Below are 17615 nucleotides of genomic sequence, written 5' to 3'. Positions count from 1 at the left end.
GCTTCCATTTTTTTTGGAAGGGCCAAAGTACATATACAAGTACAAACTGCTACTTTTTAGTTGGGAGAATAATGAATGGACTCCTGCAGCGACCCCGCGTGCGTGAGCCAAGTCTCAAAGAAGCAAAAAGACTCCCCAAACCCGAGGGCAGGCATGAGGGACAGCCTGAGCAAAGGTTAGGAGACTGGAGATGGGATGGATAGATGTTGGAGGGAGGGGGGAGGGATGCAGCAGGGAGGGGAAAGGATGCAGCAGGGAAGGGGAGGCTCCAGGGCTCCGAGGTAGGGGGTGCTTCGGCAGTCTGCCCCTCCCTTCCCCTCCCGCCCCCCCCTCCGGTTGCAGCAACCCAGGGGCCAACTGCACCCTCAGAAGTCCCCGCAGCCCTCGGCGGCGGCGCAGGCGTGTTGCCTGCTGCACACTCGTGACCCGACCACCAAACCCAGCAATGGGAAGCCAGTAGCTGCGCCCGCCCGCCCGGTGCATTCCGGGCTCTCTCTCCCGCTGCAGCCTCCGCCCCCGCCCGGCCGAATTCTCACCCCCCTCCTGCTCCCTGCCCCCGCCCCCGCCCTTCCCGGCCGAGCCTCCCAGCTCCGAACGCGATCGGCAACAATGTTTACGTTCCGGGGATTATGACGTCGCCGCCCTCCTCCTCCTCCCCCCCCCTCCCCAGTGAAAATGGTTTCCTAGGACTTTGCAAAACGGATCTCCCCAAAGTGTTGGTGCAAAAAACTTTGTAGACCTCGGCTGGGGCTTTTTTTTTCGGCTTCTTTTTCTTTCAGATTCTGTTTTTGTTTTGTTCCTTCGGTCATTCTTCCTTCCCCCTCGGGGCCAAAATGCAGGGGGCAGGAGTGTTGCCAATTAATTGGTGAACTCTCCCAAAAAAAATGGAGGCAGAGAAAGGCTCTGGACGAAGATTGGTGTGTAGCTGGTTTTTTTTTTTAATCTGTGTCTGTATATTATAGATCTCTAATTTTTCCTCCTCCTCCTCCCCTCTCTCCTCCCCTGCGTTCTCTTTCCTTTCCGTGTGTTCAAGAGGACCGGAAAAGAAATAATAAATTGCATGCAAAAGGAAGCAGGCAGTTTACTCTTGGCCCCCCAGCTCAGACACACTTAGGTGTGGGGGGGCGCCTAGGGGGAGGGGGCTGCCTGAGTGGGAGCGGGATGTGGGGGGCGATCGCCGGGGATTAGGACTCGCCAGCGTGGTGGTGATGGGGGGGGGTGTGGGAGGGTTGTAGAGCTGGAGATGTGGGCAAAGGGGTGGGGGCTGTTCCTCCACGCCGCGTGTGTGTGTGTGTGTGTGTGTGTGTGTGTGTGTGTGTGTGTTGGAGGGGGGATGAGCAGCGGATGGAGGCAGCTGCCGCTGCTGGTGCGTTTGGGGTCTCCAGTGGGAGCTTTGTGAGCGGCCAGCCACCTTTCTCCTGGTCCAGGACACCCCCCATTCTCCGACCGTGCTCTATGTGCAGCAGGCCCGTGGGGGCACCTCGCTTCTCTCACTACCCAGATCTCCCTTTCTCCCACCCGTGTCCAGCGCCAGCTACTGCCACCCGCTGCTCCCCGGCCAGGCATAGCAAGCTCTCGGGGCCTACTCCCCCCTTCCCCCCCTCCCGGAACAGACCAGCCCCCGCTACGATCCCCCTTCCCGGCGTCCCCCAGCCTCCCCGGAGCCTGGCTTTATCTTGCCTAGAGCCCCTCTTAGTTTCCATAAGCCCGGTTTTGACCAGTAACTTCCGCTGGGGGGGGTGATAATTAGAGTTGGGGGTACCCCCAAAATAGTAGGTATGGGGGCCTGGCACCACAACTGGGAGGGTGCCCCTCCGCCCTCGATTATCCGGCAAAGACAAGAGGGAGTAGCTGTGGTCCAGCTTGCCCAGTATGACTGGGAGAGGGTCGAGGACCCCCCCTCCAGCCCGTGCCCCGATTGTGAAGGTGCCTTGGCCTGTGTTCTGGGGAAGGGGGTCAGCCGTGGGGGTGGATGTGTGCCTGCCCTGTGCCTGCACCTGTTCTGTGGTGGGACGGGTGGCTGCCCCAGGGGACACCCTCCGTGTCCCCCCCCCCACCCCCCGCAGTAACGCCCGCGGGGTCTCTGGCTTGGGTCCCCGCAGCGCTCTATCAACCGTCAGGGATATGACGAGAACGAGGACTCTTCGGACGTGGAAGAGATCGTGAGTGTCAGGGGTTTCAGCCTGGAGGAGAAACTCCGCAGCCACCACTACCAGGGGAACTTCGTCCGCGTCATGGACGGGAAAGGTGAGTCTTGCCCAGTGCCGTGTCCCTCCTCTTCACGCTGCCCTCTTCCTTCGCTTAGCACCCCGGGCCAGGCGAGCAGCTCAGGCCAGCCCGGGCAGCGGTGCGGTGCGCGCACGTGGGAAAGCTGTGGCTGGTTGGGAAAGCTGTGGCTGGTTTGTATTTCGCGCTCCTGTCCCCCATTCCAGGGGATCCGGTGACGAAATGAGGCTGAGCCATGGGGGGGAGGGGGGAGAGTGTGGGCTGGGGGAAGGGTGCCGGGGGACGGCCAGGGTTAGGGCAAGATAGCCCAGTGGGGCCTAGGCCAGTTCTCTGCTGCCCGGCCCTGGGGAGCCCTGGTACCCGCTTAGCCTGGTGTCCAGGGTCCAAGCTTGAGGGGAGGGGGCTGTGCGCCTTGGCCCAGGCCGTCGAGTCCGCTTAGCTTGGCTATGTCTCCTGTGCGACTCTCCTTCGGGCTTTCCTGACCGCCTGGTGCAATCCTGGCTTCATCTTCTACCCAGAGCGCTCTCAGGGCCCGTAACTCCCTTCGTCCTTCTTTGCCCGTTTGCCCAGCGGCAGCTCGAGCTCCCAGGGGAGGGGAGGGCTGGGAAGGGGAGGGATGGGAAGGCCCGGGCCCTAAAAGGGTGGGAGAGGGCTAGCCTGGCTTTATGGGTTCCTTTGCGGCCTCGGCACCTGAGCCAGTCGCCTGGGCTGGGACAGCTCCCTGCATAGGAGCTGCATATCCCTCCCGCTGGCCCCGGACTGCCTGCCCGGGCCACCTACCTCAGCCAGAGGCCGCCCGCTGGGCTCGCGCACTTTTGGGGGGAGTCTGACTTTGCACCCCAATTTAAATCCTCTTGGCATTTCCTTTCCCGATCGATCGCTCATCCCCAAAGCCTTTTCCTTTTATCCAGACGCCTTTGATTTCATTTTATTTGGGCTCTTCTCTTAAGACTAACCAGTCCAGCCGGAGCTTAGACTTATGCCCCCTTCAGCCTCCCCAGCTGCCCCGGGAAAGGCAGAGCTGCTTTTTGCCTCGGGGCTTGGGTTTATGTGCTGAGCCCCTGGGGCTGGGCCTAAGAGCTTGGGTCTGGGAGGAATCTTTTCCCCTCCTTTCCATAACTTGGGGGTGGGAAGAGGGGCTGCCATCCTGCTTTCATTTAGGGATCTCCTAGCACCTTTGGTGACGGAGGTCTTTGAATGGCTGACCTGGGGAGGTGTGGGGGCGGGGGAGGAGTCCTTAGCTGGCGCCGGAGATCTCTTAACTCTTTGGAGATTTCTTTCTGGACCTGCGGAAGCCCTGTCGTTGGAGGGGAGGGGGCTGGGGCATTCTGTGGATTCGGCTCCTTTTGTAGGGGACGGAGGAGACTCAGAAGGGAGTTCCAGTTGGGTGGGGGAACTGAGGAATGTACCTTCTGACGGGGCAGTGACTTGCCCCGGGTCTTTTCTTCCCCTGAGATCCTGCTTTCAGTTGTTAAACTTCTGTCGGGCTGGGGATTCTGGAGCCCCGGGGGATCTGTGGGCGGCCTGCCCTGCCCCAGGGACTCCAGCCTGCCTGGCTTGGGAGAATTGGGGGGAGGGGAGACAGTGAGTGGCCCTGGCCTAGGCCTGAGTCTTGGCTCCGACCTCTTCCATCTCACTGCACCCCGGGCCCCTGGACCAGAGAAAAGGGCTTATTCATCCGTCCCTGACATTTGCCTGGTGGGGATGGGCGGGGGGAGGGACCCTATTTCTCTACTTTGATCTCTTCCCCCCCCCATTCCCCCAGGAGTGGCGCTGAGGCAGGTGTGGGGCACCCAGGAGGGCATTTTGGTCCTGCTGCTCAGCTCTTTTAGGGCCAGTTCTTTAGGGAAAATGAATGCAAAGCCTGTTCCTGGAAGATGGGGGTGGGGTGGGGTGGGGTGGGGAAGCCGGGCTCTGGGGCTGGACTACATAGACCACAGATCGCTGGTGGGGTGGGGGCCCAGGATGCCCACCTGCGGCTCTTGAGAGACCTCCCTGAGACTTTGGGGTCCCCTTCTCCAACTCCGGGCCCCCCACTAGGCATCTCCACTCCACCAGGAGAAGGAACCATGTGCTGGCTCGGGCAAGATCGTCACTGTCAGTGCAACAGAACTGTACCTAAACTCGCTGGTTATTTTGGCACCAAATACTGAGTTTCCAGGGAAACGGCTCTCTTCCCTCCCCTTCACTATGCAGGCAGTTACAATAAGGCCTTCACAGCTCCTCGGCTACAATGGGAGCCCTCCTCCAAGCTCTCTCCTATTCTGCCCATCCATCCAGGTGTCAGGCAGGGAGGGAACGAGGGAGGGTGCCGCTCGGGCCCTGCCTGGGTTTAGGGCTCCACCCCGGATACTGGCCAGAGCTCCTGCTTCCTTCCACACCCCTATCCATCCCCCCCTCCCCCCACCTCAGGGTGTTTCATTGACAAGTTCTGACCAGTGGGTCTAGGAATGACTGAGGAAGAGGGGCAGGCTGAGCCCTGCTTCTCTGGGGCTGTTTCTTTAGGCAACTGCCATCTGCCCTACCTGATGCCAGGCAAGCTTTGGCTTATCATCCATCTGGGAGCTGGAAAAGGTTCTTAGAAATATGAGTTTTAGATATAGAAGGAACTTCACGACAGCTCTGGGAGAGGAGGGCTATTGTTATCCCCATTTTACAGATGAGAAAACTGAGGCAGGCAGTGGTGGATTGACTTTGTCGGGGTGGAATTTGAACTTGGGTCTTCCTGCCTCTGGGCCCACTGATCTATTTGCCGTGCTACCCAGCAGCATTTCTCAAAGGTCTACTGGGTATGAGGTACCGTGATAGGTCCTAGGACTGCAAATACAAAATGAAAAATAATCCCTACTCTCAAGGAACTTACATCCTCCGGGGGAATATAACATGTCAACCGAGAATTATGAGGAGGAAGGAGAGAGCCCTGAGGATTATGGGGATTGGGAAAGGCTTCCTGTAGGATATAGCACATAAATTCTGCCTTGAAGGAATCCAGGGATTATAAGAGGCAGATGTGAACAGAGGGTGCATTTTAATCATGGGTAACAGCCTGTAGCAGAGGTACAGAGGTTAGAGATGGCCATCCGGGCCAACTGCCTCCTTTGACCCAAAAAAGAAACTGAGGCCCAGAGCTGTAGACCCAGCAGCTGGAGTCTTACGGGGGTAAATGGCAGAATGGGAATTCATTCCTTTGTGTATTGATTGACTTGCTTTAATCCAAATGTTCAGATTTCAACTTTGAGTACGTACAAAGAGAAGCCCTCAGAATGCCTCTGGTCTTCCCAAATCCCGATGGACTAGGAATTAAGTAAGTTGATGTCGTTACATGTTTTCTCCCTCCCTCTGCATCTTCCTGGCAGCCCAGTTTTTTACAGTGGGTGAAGGGAATGAACGAGGGGTGGCCCTTCTGAGGAATCGCTGGCCCCAGCCTAGAAGGGGTCTTTAGCAGCATTTTCTTAAGTACTGTTTAATTTGAATCTGTTTCCTATATTCCTGTATGTGTCCCTGTCCTTTCTCTCCTACACCAGGACTTGGCCCAGCTGGTGTTTGTTTGACTTTGCACCCCCAGGGGCTCTTTTTAGATAACCCCCGAACAACCAGGCTTCCTAGGACAGAAGCTGAGATCCAGAGTCCCAGGAAGCCTCATTCTCCATTGGGTAGCTGAGAAAGGGACAGAAGCTGAGATCAGAGTCCCAGGAAGCCTCATTCTCCATTGGGTAGCTGAGAGGGACAGAAGCTGAGATCAGAGTCCCAGGAAGCCTCATTCTCCATTGGGTAGCTGAGAGAGGGACAGAAGCTGAGATCAGAGTCCCAGGAAGCCTCATTCTCCATTGGGTAGCTGAGAGAGGGACAGAAGCTGAGATCAGAGTCCCAGGAAGCCTCATTCTCCATTGGGTAGCTGAGAAAGGGACAGAAGCTGAGATCAGAGTCCCAGGAAGCCTCATTCTCCATTGGGTAGCTGAGAGAGGGACAGAAGCTGAGATCAGAGTCCCAGGAAGCCTCATTCTCCATTGGGTAGCTGAGAAAGGGACAGAAGCTGAGATCAGAGTCCCAGGAAGCCTCATTCTCCATTGGGTAGCTGAGAGAGGGACAGAAGCTGAGATCAGAGTCCCAGGAAGCCTCATTCTCCACTGGGTAGCTGAGAAAGGGACAGAAGCTGAGATCAGAGTCCCAGGAAGCCTCATTCTCCATTGGGTAGCAGAGAGAGGGACAGAAGCTGAGATTAGAGTCCCAGGAAGCCTCATTCTCCATTGGGTAGCTGAGAGAGGGACAGAAGCTGAGATCAGAGTCCCAGGAAGCCTCATTCTCCATTGGGTAGCTGAGAGAGGGACAGAAGCTGAGATCAGAGTCCCAGGAAGCCTCATTCTCCATTGGGTAGCTGAGAGAGGGACAGAAGCTGAGATCAGAGTCCCAGGAAGCCTCATTCTCCATTGGGTAGCTGAGAGAGGGACAGAAGCTGAGATCAGAGTCCCAGGAAGCCTCATTCTCCATTGGGTAGCTGAGAGAGGGACAGAAGCTGAGATCAGAGTCCCAGGAAGCCTCATTCTCCATTGGGTAGCTGAGAGAGGGACAGAAGCTGAGATCAGAGTCCCAGGAAGCCTCATTCTCCATTGGGTAGCTGAGAGAGGGACAGAAGCTGAGATCCAGAGTCCCAGGAAGCCTCATTCTCCATTGGGTAGCTGAGAGAGGGACAGAAGCTGAGATCAGAGTCCCAGGAAGCCTCATTCTCCATTGGGTAGCTGAGAGAGGGACAGAAGCTGAGATCAGAGTCCCAGGAAGCCTCATTCTCCATTGGGTAGCTGAGAGAGGGACAGAAGCTGAGATCCAGAGTCCCAGGAAGCCTCATTCTCCATTGGGTAGCTGAGAGAGGGACAGAAGCTGAGATCAGAGTCCCAGGAAGCCTCATTCTCCATTGGGTAGCTGAGAGAGGGACAGAAGCTGAGATCAGAGTCCCAGGAAGCCTCATTCTCCATTGGGTAGCTGAGAGAGGGACAGAAGCTGAGATCAGAGTCCCAGGAAGCCTCATTCTCCATTGGGTAGCTGAGAGAGGGACAGAAGCTGAGATCAGAGTCCCAGGAAGCCTCATTCTCCATTGGGTAGCTGAGAGAGGGACAGAAGCTGAGATCAGAGTCCCAGGAAGCCTCATTCTCCATTGGGTAGCTGAGAGAGGGACAGAAGCTGAGATCAGAGTCCCAGGAAGCCTCATTCTCCATTGGGTAGCTGAGAGAGGGACAGAAGCTGAGATCAGAGTCCCAGGAAGCCTCATTCTCCATTGGGTAGCTGAGAGAGGGACAGAAGCTGAGATCAGAGTCCCAGGAAGCCTCATTCTCCATTGGGTAGCTGAGAGAGGGACAGAAGCTGAGATCCAGAGTCCCAGGAAGCCTCATTCTCCATTGGGTAGCTGAGAGAGGGACAGAAGCTGAGATCAGAGTCCCAGGAAGCCTCATTCTCCATTGGGTAGCTGAGAGAGGGACAGAAGCTGAGATCAGAGTCCCAGGAAGCCTCATTCTCCATTGGGTAGCTGAGAGAGGGACAGAAGCTGAGATCCAGAGTCCCAGGAAGCCTCATTCTCCATTGGGTAGCTGAGAGAGGGACAGAAGCTGAGATCAGAGTCCCAGGAAGCCTCATTCTCCATTGGGTAGCTGAGAGAGGGACAGAAGCTGAGATCAGAGTCCCAGGAAGCCTCATTCTCCATTGGGTAGCTGAGAGAGGGACAGAAGCTGAGATCAGAGTCCCAGGAAGCCTCATTCTCCATTGGGTAGCTGAGAGAGGGACAGAAGCTGAGATCAGAGTCCCAGGAAGCCTCATTCTCCATTGGGTAGCTGAGAGAGGGACAGAAGCTGAGATCAGAGTCCCAGGAAGCCTCATTCTCCATTGGGTAGCTGAGAGAGGGACAGAAGCTGAGATCAGAGTCCCAGGAAGCCTCATTCTCCATTGGGTAGCTGAGAGAGGGACAGAAGCTGAGATCAGAGTCCCAGGAAGCCTCATTCTCCATTGGGTAGCTGAGAGAGGGACAGAAGCTGAGATCAGAGTCCCAGGAAGCCTCATTCTCCATTGGGTAGCTGAGAGAGGGACAGAAGCTGAGATCCAGAGTCCCAGGAAGCCTCATTCTCCATTGGGTAGCTGAGAGAGGGACAGAAGCTGAGATCAGAGTCCTAGAAGGCCCCATGGATCCTCCTTACCCCTCCTCTGTGGATTCTGGCTTTACCTTTCTCTCTCTAGGGTTGTTTGCTAGGGGGCTTGGGTTCCTATCTCCTTTGCTGGCCTTGCTTCCTCTTCCCCCCCTGTTTACATTCTTTCACGTTGAGATCTGTCAAAACCCAGAAAGAGAGAGGGAGGGGAGGTAAGAGCAGCTGGATGGCTGGGCTGGGAAAGTGGAGGCTGGAAGAACTGGTTTCTGCCCTTGGGGAGGGAACAGAGGGAGGAGATTCCTATGCCATCATTCAGATCTCTTCTGTCCAGCCTCTGAATTCTGTCAGTTAATTCTAAGTCAGCTGCAGCATTATTAATTCATAGTTTTTTTCAAAAGAATTATTATTGTTTGGAGCAGCCAGACTCAAGAAGGTGATGGAAGCAGCACTAATGATGCAGATCGATCATAAAAGTATGTCCTACATATATTCCCCCCAGAGAGCCAGTCATTTCTAGTTAATGTGGGACAAGTTGCCTAAATGGCAATAATCTGCATCAATAGAGGGAGTTTCCTTATTTGGAAATTCCTATGCCAGTGAGATCACAGAGCCTGTCCTTGTAGCCCCCTGATTAATAACTGCCACAACCATTATGGATAACGAAGGCAAAACCCTTTGAAGATCTGCAACCTCCCCTCTCTCCCCCATAATCTCTCAGGTTCCCTGGAGGGGTCCAGTGGGAATTAGGGTAGGGAATGGGAGTTAGGAGAGGACGTCCTAGAGGGAGAACTATGTGTGAAAGGTCTGGATCCCCAAGAGCTCTTTGTCCCCAGTACAGCTCTGCCTGTGATCCTGTGTTGCTTCAGGCAGTGACTCAGTCAACAAGCTTACTGTGTGCCAGGCACTGGTCTTAGTGATGAGGATACAAAGTCAAAAGTTACACAGCTTACATTTGAAGGAGAGACAACATATACTGCCAAAGTGCAAACTATAGAAGATACAGTAAAACCTGGGAGAGAGTCAAAAGGTGAATGACAAAGGCCCCTTTTAAGATTTTGTTCAAATAGGGGCAGTTAGGTGACTCAGTGGATAGAGAGTCAGACTTAAGTTCAACATAGGGCCTTAGATACTTTCTGGTGGTGTGGCCCTGGGCAAGTCACTTAACCCCCTTTGTCTTGCCCTTACCTCTCTCTTGCCTTGGAACTGATACTTAGTATTGATTCTAAGACAGAAGGTAAATGTTTTTTTTTTTTTAACTAATACTGTGTATTGGTTCCAAGGCAGAAGAGTGGAAAGAGCTAGGCAATGGAGGTCAAGTGACTTGCCCAGGGTCACCCAGCTAGGAAGTATCTGAGGTCAGATTTGAACCCAGGACCTCCCATCTCTAGGCCTGGCTCTCAGTCCACTGAGCTACCCAGCTGCCCCCTAGAAGGTAAATGTTTAAAAGAAAAAAGTGGTTCAGTAAGCATTTATTAAATGCCCATTATGTGCCAAACACCATGCTAAGCTTTGCCCAAAGAGGCAAAAGACAGTCTCTGTCCTCAAGAAGGTTACAATCTAAAGGATTCCCCTGCAATCTTAAAGGAAACAAGGAATTCTAAGTAGAGGTGAGTAGTGAGAATATTCTAGGTAGAGGGAATAGCTGATGCAAAGATACCGAGGTGGGAGATGGAGTATCAGGTGTGAGGAACAGCCAGTCATTCCAAGTACCCTTCCACCATCTAGATCCTCCATTCTTAAAGTCCAAACCTTTTCAGAGGTCTTTGAAGTCAAAACTCTGCATTAGAATAAGATGTTTTCTGTTCTCCTATGGTAAATATGGGTAGATGTAACCTGCAGAAGCAGAAGCTCTTTGGGAGGGCACTAATAATTTTTAAGGCTATCTAAGAGTGTCTTGAGACCCAAAGATTTCAAAACTGTTGCCCTAGATCTATGCTGTGATTCCTGCCCTCTCCTTTTTTAGCTGTGGGGCAGGGTGGGAAATCTATAAGCACTCTTCAGGGGGACAGCTGGGTAGCTCAGTGGATGGAGAGTCAGGCCTAGAGATGGGAGGTCCTGGGTTCAAATATGACCTCAGACACTTCCCAGCTCCGTGACCCTGGGCAAGTCACTTGACCCCCCATTGCCTAGTTCTGTACTTGCACCCGGGTTAGACCCCATCTGGAATACTGTGTTCAGTTGTGGGGGTCCTCCCAGTTCAGGAGGGATGTTGACAACTGGAGATTATCCAGAGGAGGGCAGCCAGCGTGGTGAAGTTTCCTGTGTAGGAAGGAGGAGAAGCTGGAGGTCTTAGAGGTTTTAAGCCTAGAGAAGGCTTGGGGAAGGAGGTAGGAAACATAGTATAGTGCTTGCTGATCTGTAGTTAGCCCCGAGGTTTGAAATATGGCTGGGGCTCTTCCTACCACCGTGATCTTGGGCAAGTCCCTCGCCTTGCTGGGCCTCAGTTTCCCCATCTGTAAAATGAGTGCATTAGAAAAGATGGCTTCTGAAGCCTTTTCTAGCATCAAATCTTATGACCTGAGCTGCAGTCCTAACCCCTTGTGTGACCTTTGGGCAAATCATGCCATCTTCTACATGGGTCTCTATTTCCCTATTTGAAAACTGAGGGAGTTAGACTAGGTCCTGGTGTCAAACTCAAATAGAAACAAGGACCATTAAAGTTAATATAAGTATCCCAGTCCTTAGCCAACCACATATTAACATTATTTGGGTTTTCTTGATTTTTTTGTTTATTTTGTTCAATATCCACATTTTTAGGGGGCAGCTGGGTAGCTCAGTAGATGGAGAGCCAGGACTAGAGATGGGAGGTCCTGGGTTCAAATCTGGCCTCAGACACTTCCCAACTGTGTGACCCTGGGCAAGTCACTTAACCCCTATTGTCTAGTCCTTACCTCTCTTCTGCCCTGGAACCAATACCAAGTATTGACTCCAAGATGGAAGGTGAAGGGTTAAAAAAACATTCACATTTTTATCTGGTTGCTGGCACCCTGGCAGGCTCTGGACTAGTCTGTGATTGTGTAAGACCTCGGGCCGGGCCATAAAGAACTGTTGAGTGGAGAATCTGAAGGGGTATTTCCAGAAGGAATGGGTGGAAATTGCCAGGAGCCCCATTTAGGCTCCATGTTGGGAAGAACTTCCTTTCAATGAGAACTGTCTGTCTCCAAGTGGAATCAATTGCCTTGGGTGACCGACCACATGGGGGGCTTCCTTTCATCTGTGAGCTGGAGTTAGAGGGCATTGGGGTTCCTGCTAGCCCATCTGAAATCCCTGGGCCCTGTTAACTCGGTCTCCTTACCTGGTATCTTTTGCCACCCCCAGGATGCCTGACCCTGATTTTACTGTTCGAGACGTCAAACTCCTAGTGGGTAAGTTGCCTGGCTTTTCCTTATGGTGTCTTGGAGAGAAAGCCCCTGGGTCTCCTGGGAGGTGAGGGGGAGCGAGAAAAATGGTGGGGGAGCAAGAGCCTGAAGGGAATGAAAGATGTTGCCTCCGTCTTTCTCTGGGGGCCCGGGACACCAGCCTCGGGGAAAACAGAACTAGGTGCTCGGCTTTGGACTTCGGTGGCCTTCAGTGTCCAGCAGAAGAAGAGCGAAAGACAGAAGTGCGAGCTAGACCCAAGGGGCTCAGGCTTGGAAGAGATCTTAGAACCTAAAGCGTCAGATGGGGGAAAGTCCTTAAAATAGGGTCAGGGCTGGGAGAGCCATAGAACAGGGACTTTACAAACGCGTTCTCCTGTCCTACTCTTCCCAGGACTTCCTAGCTCATGGGCTTTGGGTCTTAGGGTTTAGGAGCAAGCTGTGCCTGGTTTCTTCAGGCCCCTGGCACGTGGCCTTTTCTCCATGGAGGCTCCATACTTTTCAGCTTCAGGGAGCTTATCCTTCCTTTTCCTCAGTTTCCTCATCTTTGAATGCTACCTGAATGGACCAGGGAGTATGTCCCAATAGGACATTGACATGGATTCAGCTCCTGCCCAAATTGTACCCTTTGTCTGGGTTCTAGGAGGCTCTTAGAGCTTCCTCAAAATGTTGGCTGGCTCAGTGGATTGAGAGTTAGACTCCTGAGTTCCAATCTGGTCTCAGACACTTCCTAACTGTGTGACCCTAGGCAAGTCACTTAACCCCTGTTACTATTCTTCTGCCTTAGAACCGATACACAGTATTGATTCTAAGATGGAAGGTGAGGGTTTAAAAAAAAAGAATGGCATATTGACTGTAGATATTTCCTAGCTGTGTGACCCTGGGCAAGTCACTTAACCCCTGTTACCTAGTCCTTACTATTCTTCTGCCTTAGAACCCATACACAGTATTAATTCTAAGATGGAAGGTGAGGGTTTAAAAAAAAAAAAGAATGGCATATTGACTGTAGATATTTCCCAGCTGTGTGACCCTGGGCAAGTCACTTAACCCCTATTGCCTAGCCCTAACTGGCTCTTCTGCCTTAGAACCAATACACAGTATTGATTCTAAGATGGAAGGTGAGGGTTTAAAAAAAATAATTGTCTCTTGCCAGCCAGAAGTGAATGGCCCATCAGAAAGGGAGGATGGGTGGACAGAGGTGACCCGGGTGGACGAGTGTGTCAAGAAGAATCAGTTTGCAGATTATAGAAGACTATTCCAAAGACTCCGAAGCAATTGGGAGTTTGTGTGCTGTATTCAGATATCCCTTCCAGGTTGTGACTCTCCTCACTGCGGTTTCCACATATTGCGGGTTGGCATAAGAGATTAAATGGGGATCTGGGGGGAGTTTTGCGGAAACCACAGATGACACAGGACAAGCTTTGAAATTCAGAAACACAGAAAAGTCTATTATATGATGTCAACAGATTTTATCTTTTAATACCATAAATATACATAATTTTGGGGTTAAAGTTTGTGAAAAGAATAGGAAAGCCAGTAGCGGACACGCAAAGCCTGTAAATGTAGAGCTCTCTTAACCCTGACTTAATCCAGATTTTAGAGAAAGAAGAAGAAAAAATTCCAGCGTCTTCCCTGTTGCAAAGGAGGGCCAAAAAATTGTATTTGTATTTTCCAGATCATATCGAGGTGCTGTGCCCCTAATCCTCACAGTGTGAGAGGGATACCTGTATACAGTGGTGGGCAGGTCTAGGTTGATTAGAGAAGACTTCTTGGAGGAGATTTCCTAATTAATCAATTAATTGATTTTATTTTTTTAATTAAAAAAATTTTTTTAAACCCGTACCTTCTGTCTTAGAGTCAATACTGTGTATTGGCTTCAAGGCAGAAGAGCAGTAAGGGTTAGGCAATGGGGGAGAAGTGACTTGCCCAGGGTCACACAACTGGGAAGTGTCTGAGGCCACATTTGAACCCAGGACCTTCCGTCTCTAGGCTGGCTCTCAGTCCAATTAATGGATTTTAATTTTGAGTTGTGATTGATGTGATTGTTTGAGTTGTGGTGGCAAGGACCAGTGTGTCATGTGGGATGGTGGAGGGGGAAGGAGCTGTTTAGTTCCAGGTATGGCTTTGGAAGGGAAGGAGAATGAAAATGAAATTTCCTTTTAAAATGTTATTTATCTATTTAAGCATTTATTTCCGGCCCTCATCATGTCTCCTAATTGAACAATGAAAAAACAAAAAAAGATGAACTAAACCCTTCCACCAAATTCTCACCTTGACTGTGGCCAAACGTGGCTCAACTCATTCTGGATTTTGTGTGCGTCACTTCTTCCATTGGAGAGGGGCATCATGTTGCGACTTTGTCTTTCTAGAGCCATGGATCGTGGCTCCCTCATCTTTCTACTCACTTCCAGCATCATGAGCTAGAGATTTTCCCAGTTTTCTCTGAAATTGTCCTCTCAGTCATTTCTTGTGGCCAAAAAACCCCAACCCTTACCTTCTGTCTTCGTATCAATCTGAGATGGAAGAGTGGCCAGGGCTGGGCATTGGAGGTAAAGTGACTTGCCCAGGGTCATCCGGCGAGGAAGTATCTGAGATCAGATTTGAACCCAGGTCCTTTGGACTTTCTCCACCGTCCCACCTAGCTCCCCCTCACTATGATGTTCCCGAATCATGGTTGTTTTAGCCATCCCCCAACAGGTGTTTCCAGTTCCAAAAAGAGCCATGATAAATATTTTTGTAATTACATGGAATTTTCAGTTCAGCAATCAATCCGTCAACAAGTGTTTATTTAACCCGGATGGAGTGTCAGGCACTGGGCTAAGCCCAGCAGAGACAAAGAAAAAGCCAGATCAGTCCTTGGCATCGAGGGTTGGCTCTGGAGGGGGTTGAGGACTTGTCCAGAAGCAGACACTTACCAGGGACGCCAAAATCTCAAGGAGGTAGAAGGGAGCCAAGGAAGGCGATGTGGAAAGACCTCCCCAGAGGAGCTGCCCAGAGATGGAGGGGAGAAGGGCAAGCCTAGCAGCCATAACATGGGGTGATGGATGTGGGGAACAGACTGCTGCACTACAGCTGGACGGTGAGAAGGGCTAAAGTGTCCTGAGCCTGGGCAGGTCAGAAAGGAGACTCTGCTACCTAGCTGAGCCTATAAGAAATATTTTATTCATTCATTCATTCATTTATTTAATCCCTCACCTTCCGTCTTGGAGTCAATACTGTGTATTGGTTCCAAGGCAGAAGAGTATTAAGGGCTAGGCAATGGGGGTCAAGTGACTTTTCCAGGGTCACACAGCTGGGAAGTGACTGAGGCCAGATTGGAACCCAGGAGTTCCTGGCTCTCAATCCACTGAGCTATCCAGCTGCCCCCTATAGGAAATATTTTAAAAGGAAGAGGAAAAAAGCCAGTGGAACAAAACCAAGCAACCTAGCAGTGATGGGAAATCACTTTTCAGTATTGTAAAAACATAGTTAACCACTTCTGCAAAGGGGGGAGCAGGAAGAATAACATCTTTTTAAACTTGATTTCTGATTTCATCGATGGAGGCAGCTTCCAGTGAGAACCTTCTCTGCAGTTGCTTTTCTGAAGAGAGGTGCTTAGAGCCCCTAGAGGTTAAGTGACTTACCCAGGGTCACACAACCATCATGTGTTCCCAAGTGAGACTTAAACCCAGGATCCAGGTCTGTCTCCCTGACCCATAATACACTGGGCTGTCTCCTCAGATAAAGAAAATTGAAGTATGTTGAGGGGGCAGCCAAGTAGTACAGTGGTTAGCGCACTAGGCTTTAGACTCAGGAGATCTGGGTTCAAGTATGATCTCAGACTCTTGCTAGTTGAGTGATCCTGGACAAGTCACTTAACCCCATTGCCCAGCTCCTGCCTCTCTTGGTGTTTTGTTTTGTTTTTTAAAGTGTATGTTGCTGCCATTCTGCTCTGGGGCTCTTTTGGTAGGAGGGAGAGTGATAGGGGCTTTCCTGGGGGCCCAATCGATGCCTCTTTCTTGGAGGGGGTGGGGCTGACCCCTGCAGATTAGGAACCCAGAGTCTGGAAATATAGCTGGTTTCTGGAAATCTCTCCCCCAGAGTGGCCTGATGGGGGGCCCCCTTGCTGAGTTTCAGAATTTCCAGGAGCTGTTAACTAGAAAGTTAGGTGTTAATTAGTTGGGATTTCCCTATTGACCTACTTCTCTGAAATGTTTTCTCTTCCTTTCCTGGGGCTATCCTGCTGGAGGAAGGGGGGCAGGGTCAGCTCCCCTGCCCTTTGACCCCTGGCCCTCTTGCTGCTGGGTTGCCAAAGCTTTGGGTAGACTGGCTTCCTTTGGGAGAGCTCAGGAAGGTGGGAATCCTTTTCTTTGTTTCTCTGGAAGGTGAATTATCCCCCTCTAGTGTAGCCTTTCGGTAAATTGTTATTTAGATTTGTTCTCAATTTCCCATCTGTTCTTTCTTCCTTTTCTCCTCTCTTTTCTTCCCTTTTCCCTTCCCTTTCTCTCTCCTTCCTTCTCTCCCTCTCTCTTCCTTCTTTTCCCCCTCTCTTTCTCCCTTCTTCCCTCTCCTTCTTTCCCTTTTCCCTTCCTTTCCTCTCCTCTTCCTCCCTCCCTCTCTTCCTTCTCTTTCTCCTTCCCTCTGCTTCCTTCCTTCTTTTCCTTTTTTGTTTTTCTTTTCCTCTCATTCCTTTCCTCTTTCCTTTTCTCCCTCCCTCTCTTCCTTCTTTTTCTCCCTTCTTTCTCCCTCCTTCCCTCTCCTTCCTTTCCTTTCTTCTTTCTCTTCCTTCCTTTTTTCACTTTCCCTTTCTTTCCTCTCCTTCCTTCTCTCCCTTCCTCTCTTCCTTCCCTTTTTACTTCTCTTTCTCACTCCTTCCCTCTCCTTTCCTCTTTCCTTCTTTCTCTTCCTTTTTCCTTTCTCCTTCCTTCTCTTCCTTTTTTTATTTCCCTTTCCTTCTCCTTTCCTCCATCCTTCCTTCTCTCCCTCAGTCTCTTCCTTTTTTCTTTCTTTCTCACTCCTTCCCTTTCCTTCCTTTCCTCCCTCCTTGCTTCTCTCCCTCCCTTCTTTCCTTCCTTCCTTTTTTCCTTCCCTTTCTCCTACTTTCCTTCTCTCTCTCCCTTTCTTCCTTCTCTTCCTCCAGTGGCTTTCACTGATTTTACAGCAGCCTTCTGAAATTAGGTTTGTATTTCCCAGAAAGGAAAGGGGGAGGGGTTTCCTGACCTAGCAGGGTCCTGGAATTTAGCCTCAGGTTCCACATGTGGTTGGGAACCATTGGACTTTGGAGCTAGAAATGTTTTTGGAGGCAGTAAATGGAGTGGAGGGGGCTGACCTGGCTTTGAGGCAGAGAATTAGATAAAAGGATCTTGAATACCCCTCAGCCTAACTCTCCCATCCCCCATTTTACAGTGGAGGAAACCGAGTCCTGGGCAAATTCATTTTTTGCCAACAGTCACATAAATAGCAAATATCAGCAGTAAATTTGAACCCAAGACCTTTGGCTCATTGTGCTGTATTTTGTGTTTTTCTTTGTCCCCCTAGTACTTAGCACTGGTCCTGTGAGAAGTAAAGGCTTTGCTCTGTCTTCAGCCAGGCAGCCGGAGGGAGTGCAAGTCAGCCCTCCTTTGAACTGTACTTTTCTTACTCTATAAAATGGGTCATGGATCACAGGCTCTCAGACACCATTTAGTCCAACTGCCTCATTTTTCAGAGGAGAGAACAGAAGCCTAAAGAATTCCTCACCTACAGGCAGACTTTAGAGCTCGGGACCTCAGGGACCCAAATAGTCTAGTTTCCTCATTTTACAAAGGAGGAAACTGAGGTCCAGAGACCCTAAGTAACTTGCCCAAGGTCACACAGGCTGCTTGATTTGCATCCAGGTCTTTAAACTGATTCCAAAGCCAGCAGTGTTGCTCCAATGCTAACCAAA

General features: G+C 51.3%; 1 protein-coding gene across 1 annotated transcript in view; it reads left to right on the top strand.

Moving 5' to 3' along the window:
- Nucleotides 1–582: 582 nt before the first annotated feature.
- Nucleotides 583–17615, top strand: part of KDM2B (lysine demethylase 2B) — a 134396-nt gene continuing 117363 nt past the window's right edge. Inside the window, 4 exon segments of the mRNA XM_056821794.1 lie at nt 583–917; nt 2103–2247; nt 5452–5530; nt 11673–11719. Coding sequence (XP_056677772.1) covers nt 885–917; nt 2103–2247; nt 5452–5530; nt 11673–11719 — 304 coding nt within the window. The 5' untranslated portion in view covers nt 583–884.

The sequence above is a fragment of the Monodelphis domestica genome, chromosome 3 (genome assembly GCF_027887165.1).
Source record: "Monodelphis domestica isolate mMonDom1 chromosome 3, mMonDom1.pri, whole genome shotgun sequence".
NCBI classification, from domain to species: Eukaryota; Metazoa; Chordata; class Mammalia; order Didelphimorphia; family Didelphidae; genus Monodelphis; species Monodelphis domestica.
Note: the sequence above shows the minus strand (reverse complement) of the source record. Positions and strands in the feature narration are given on the sequence as shown.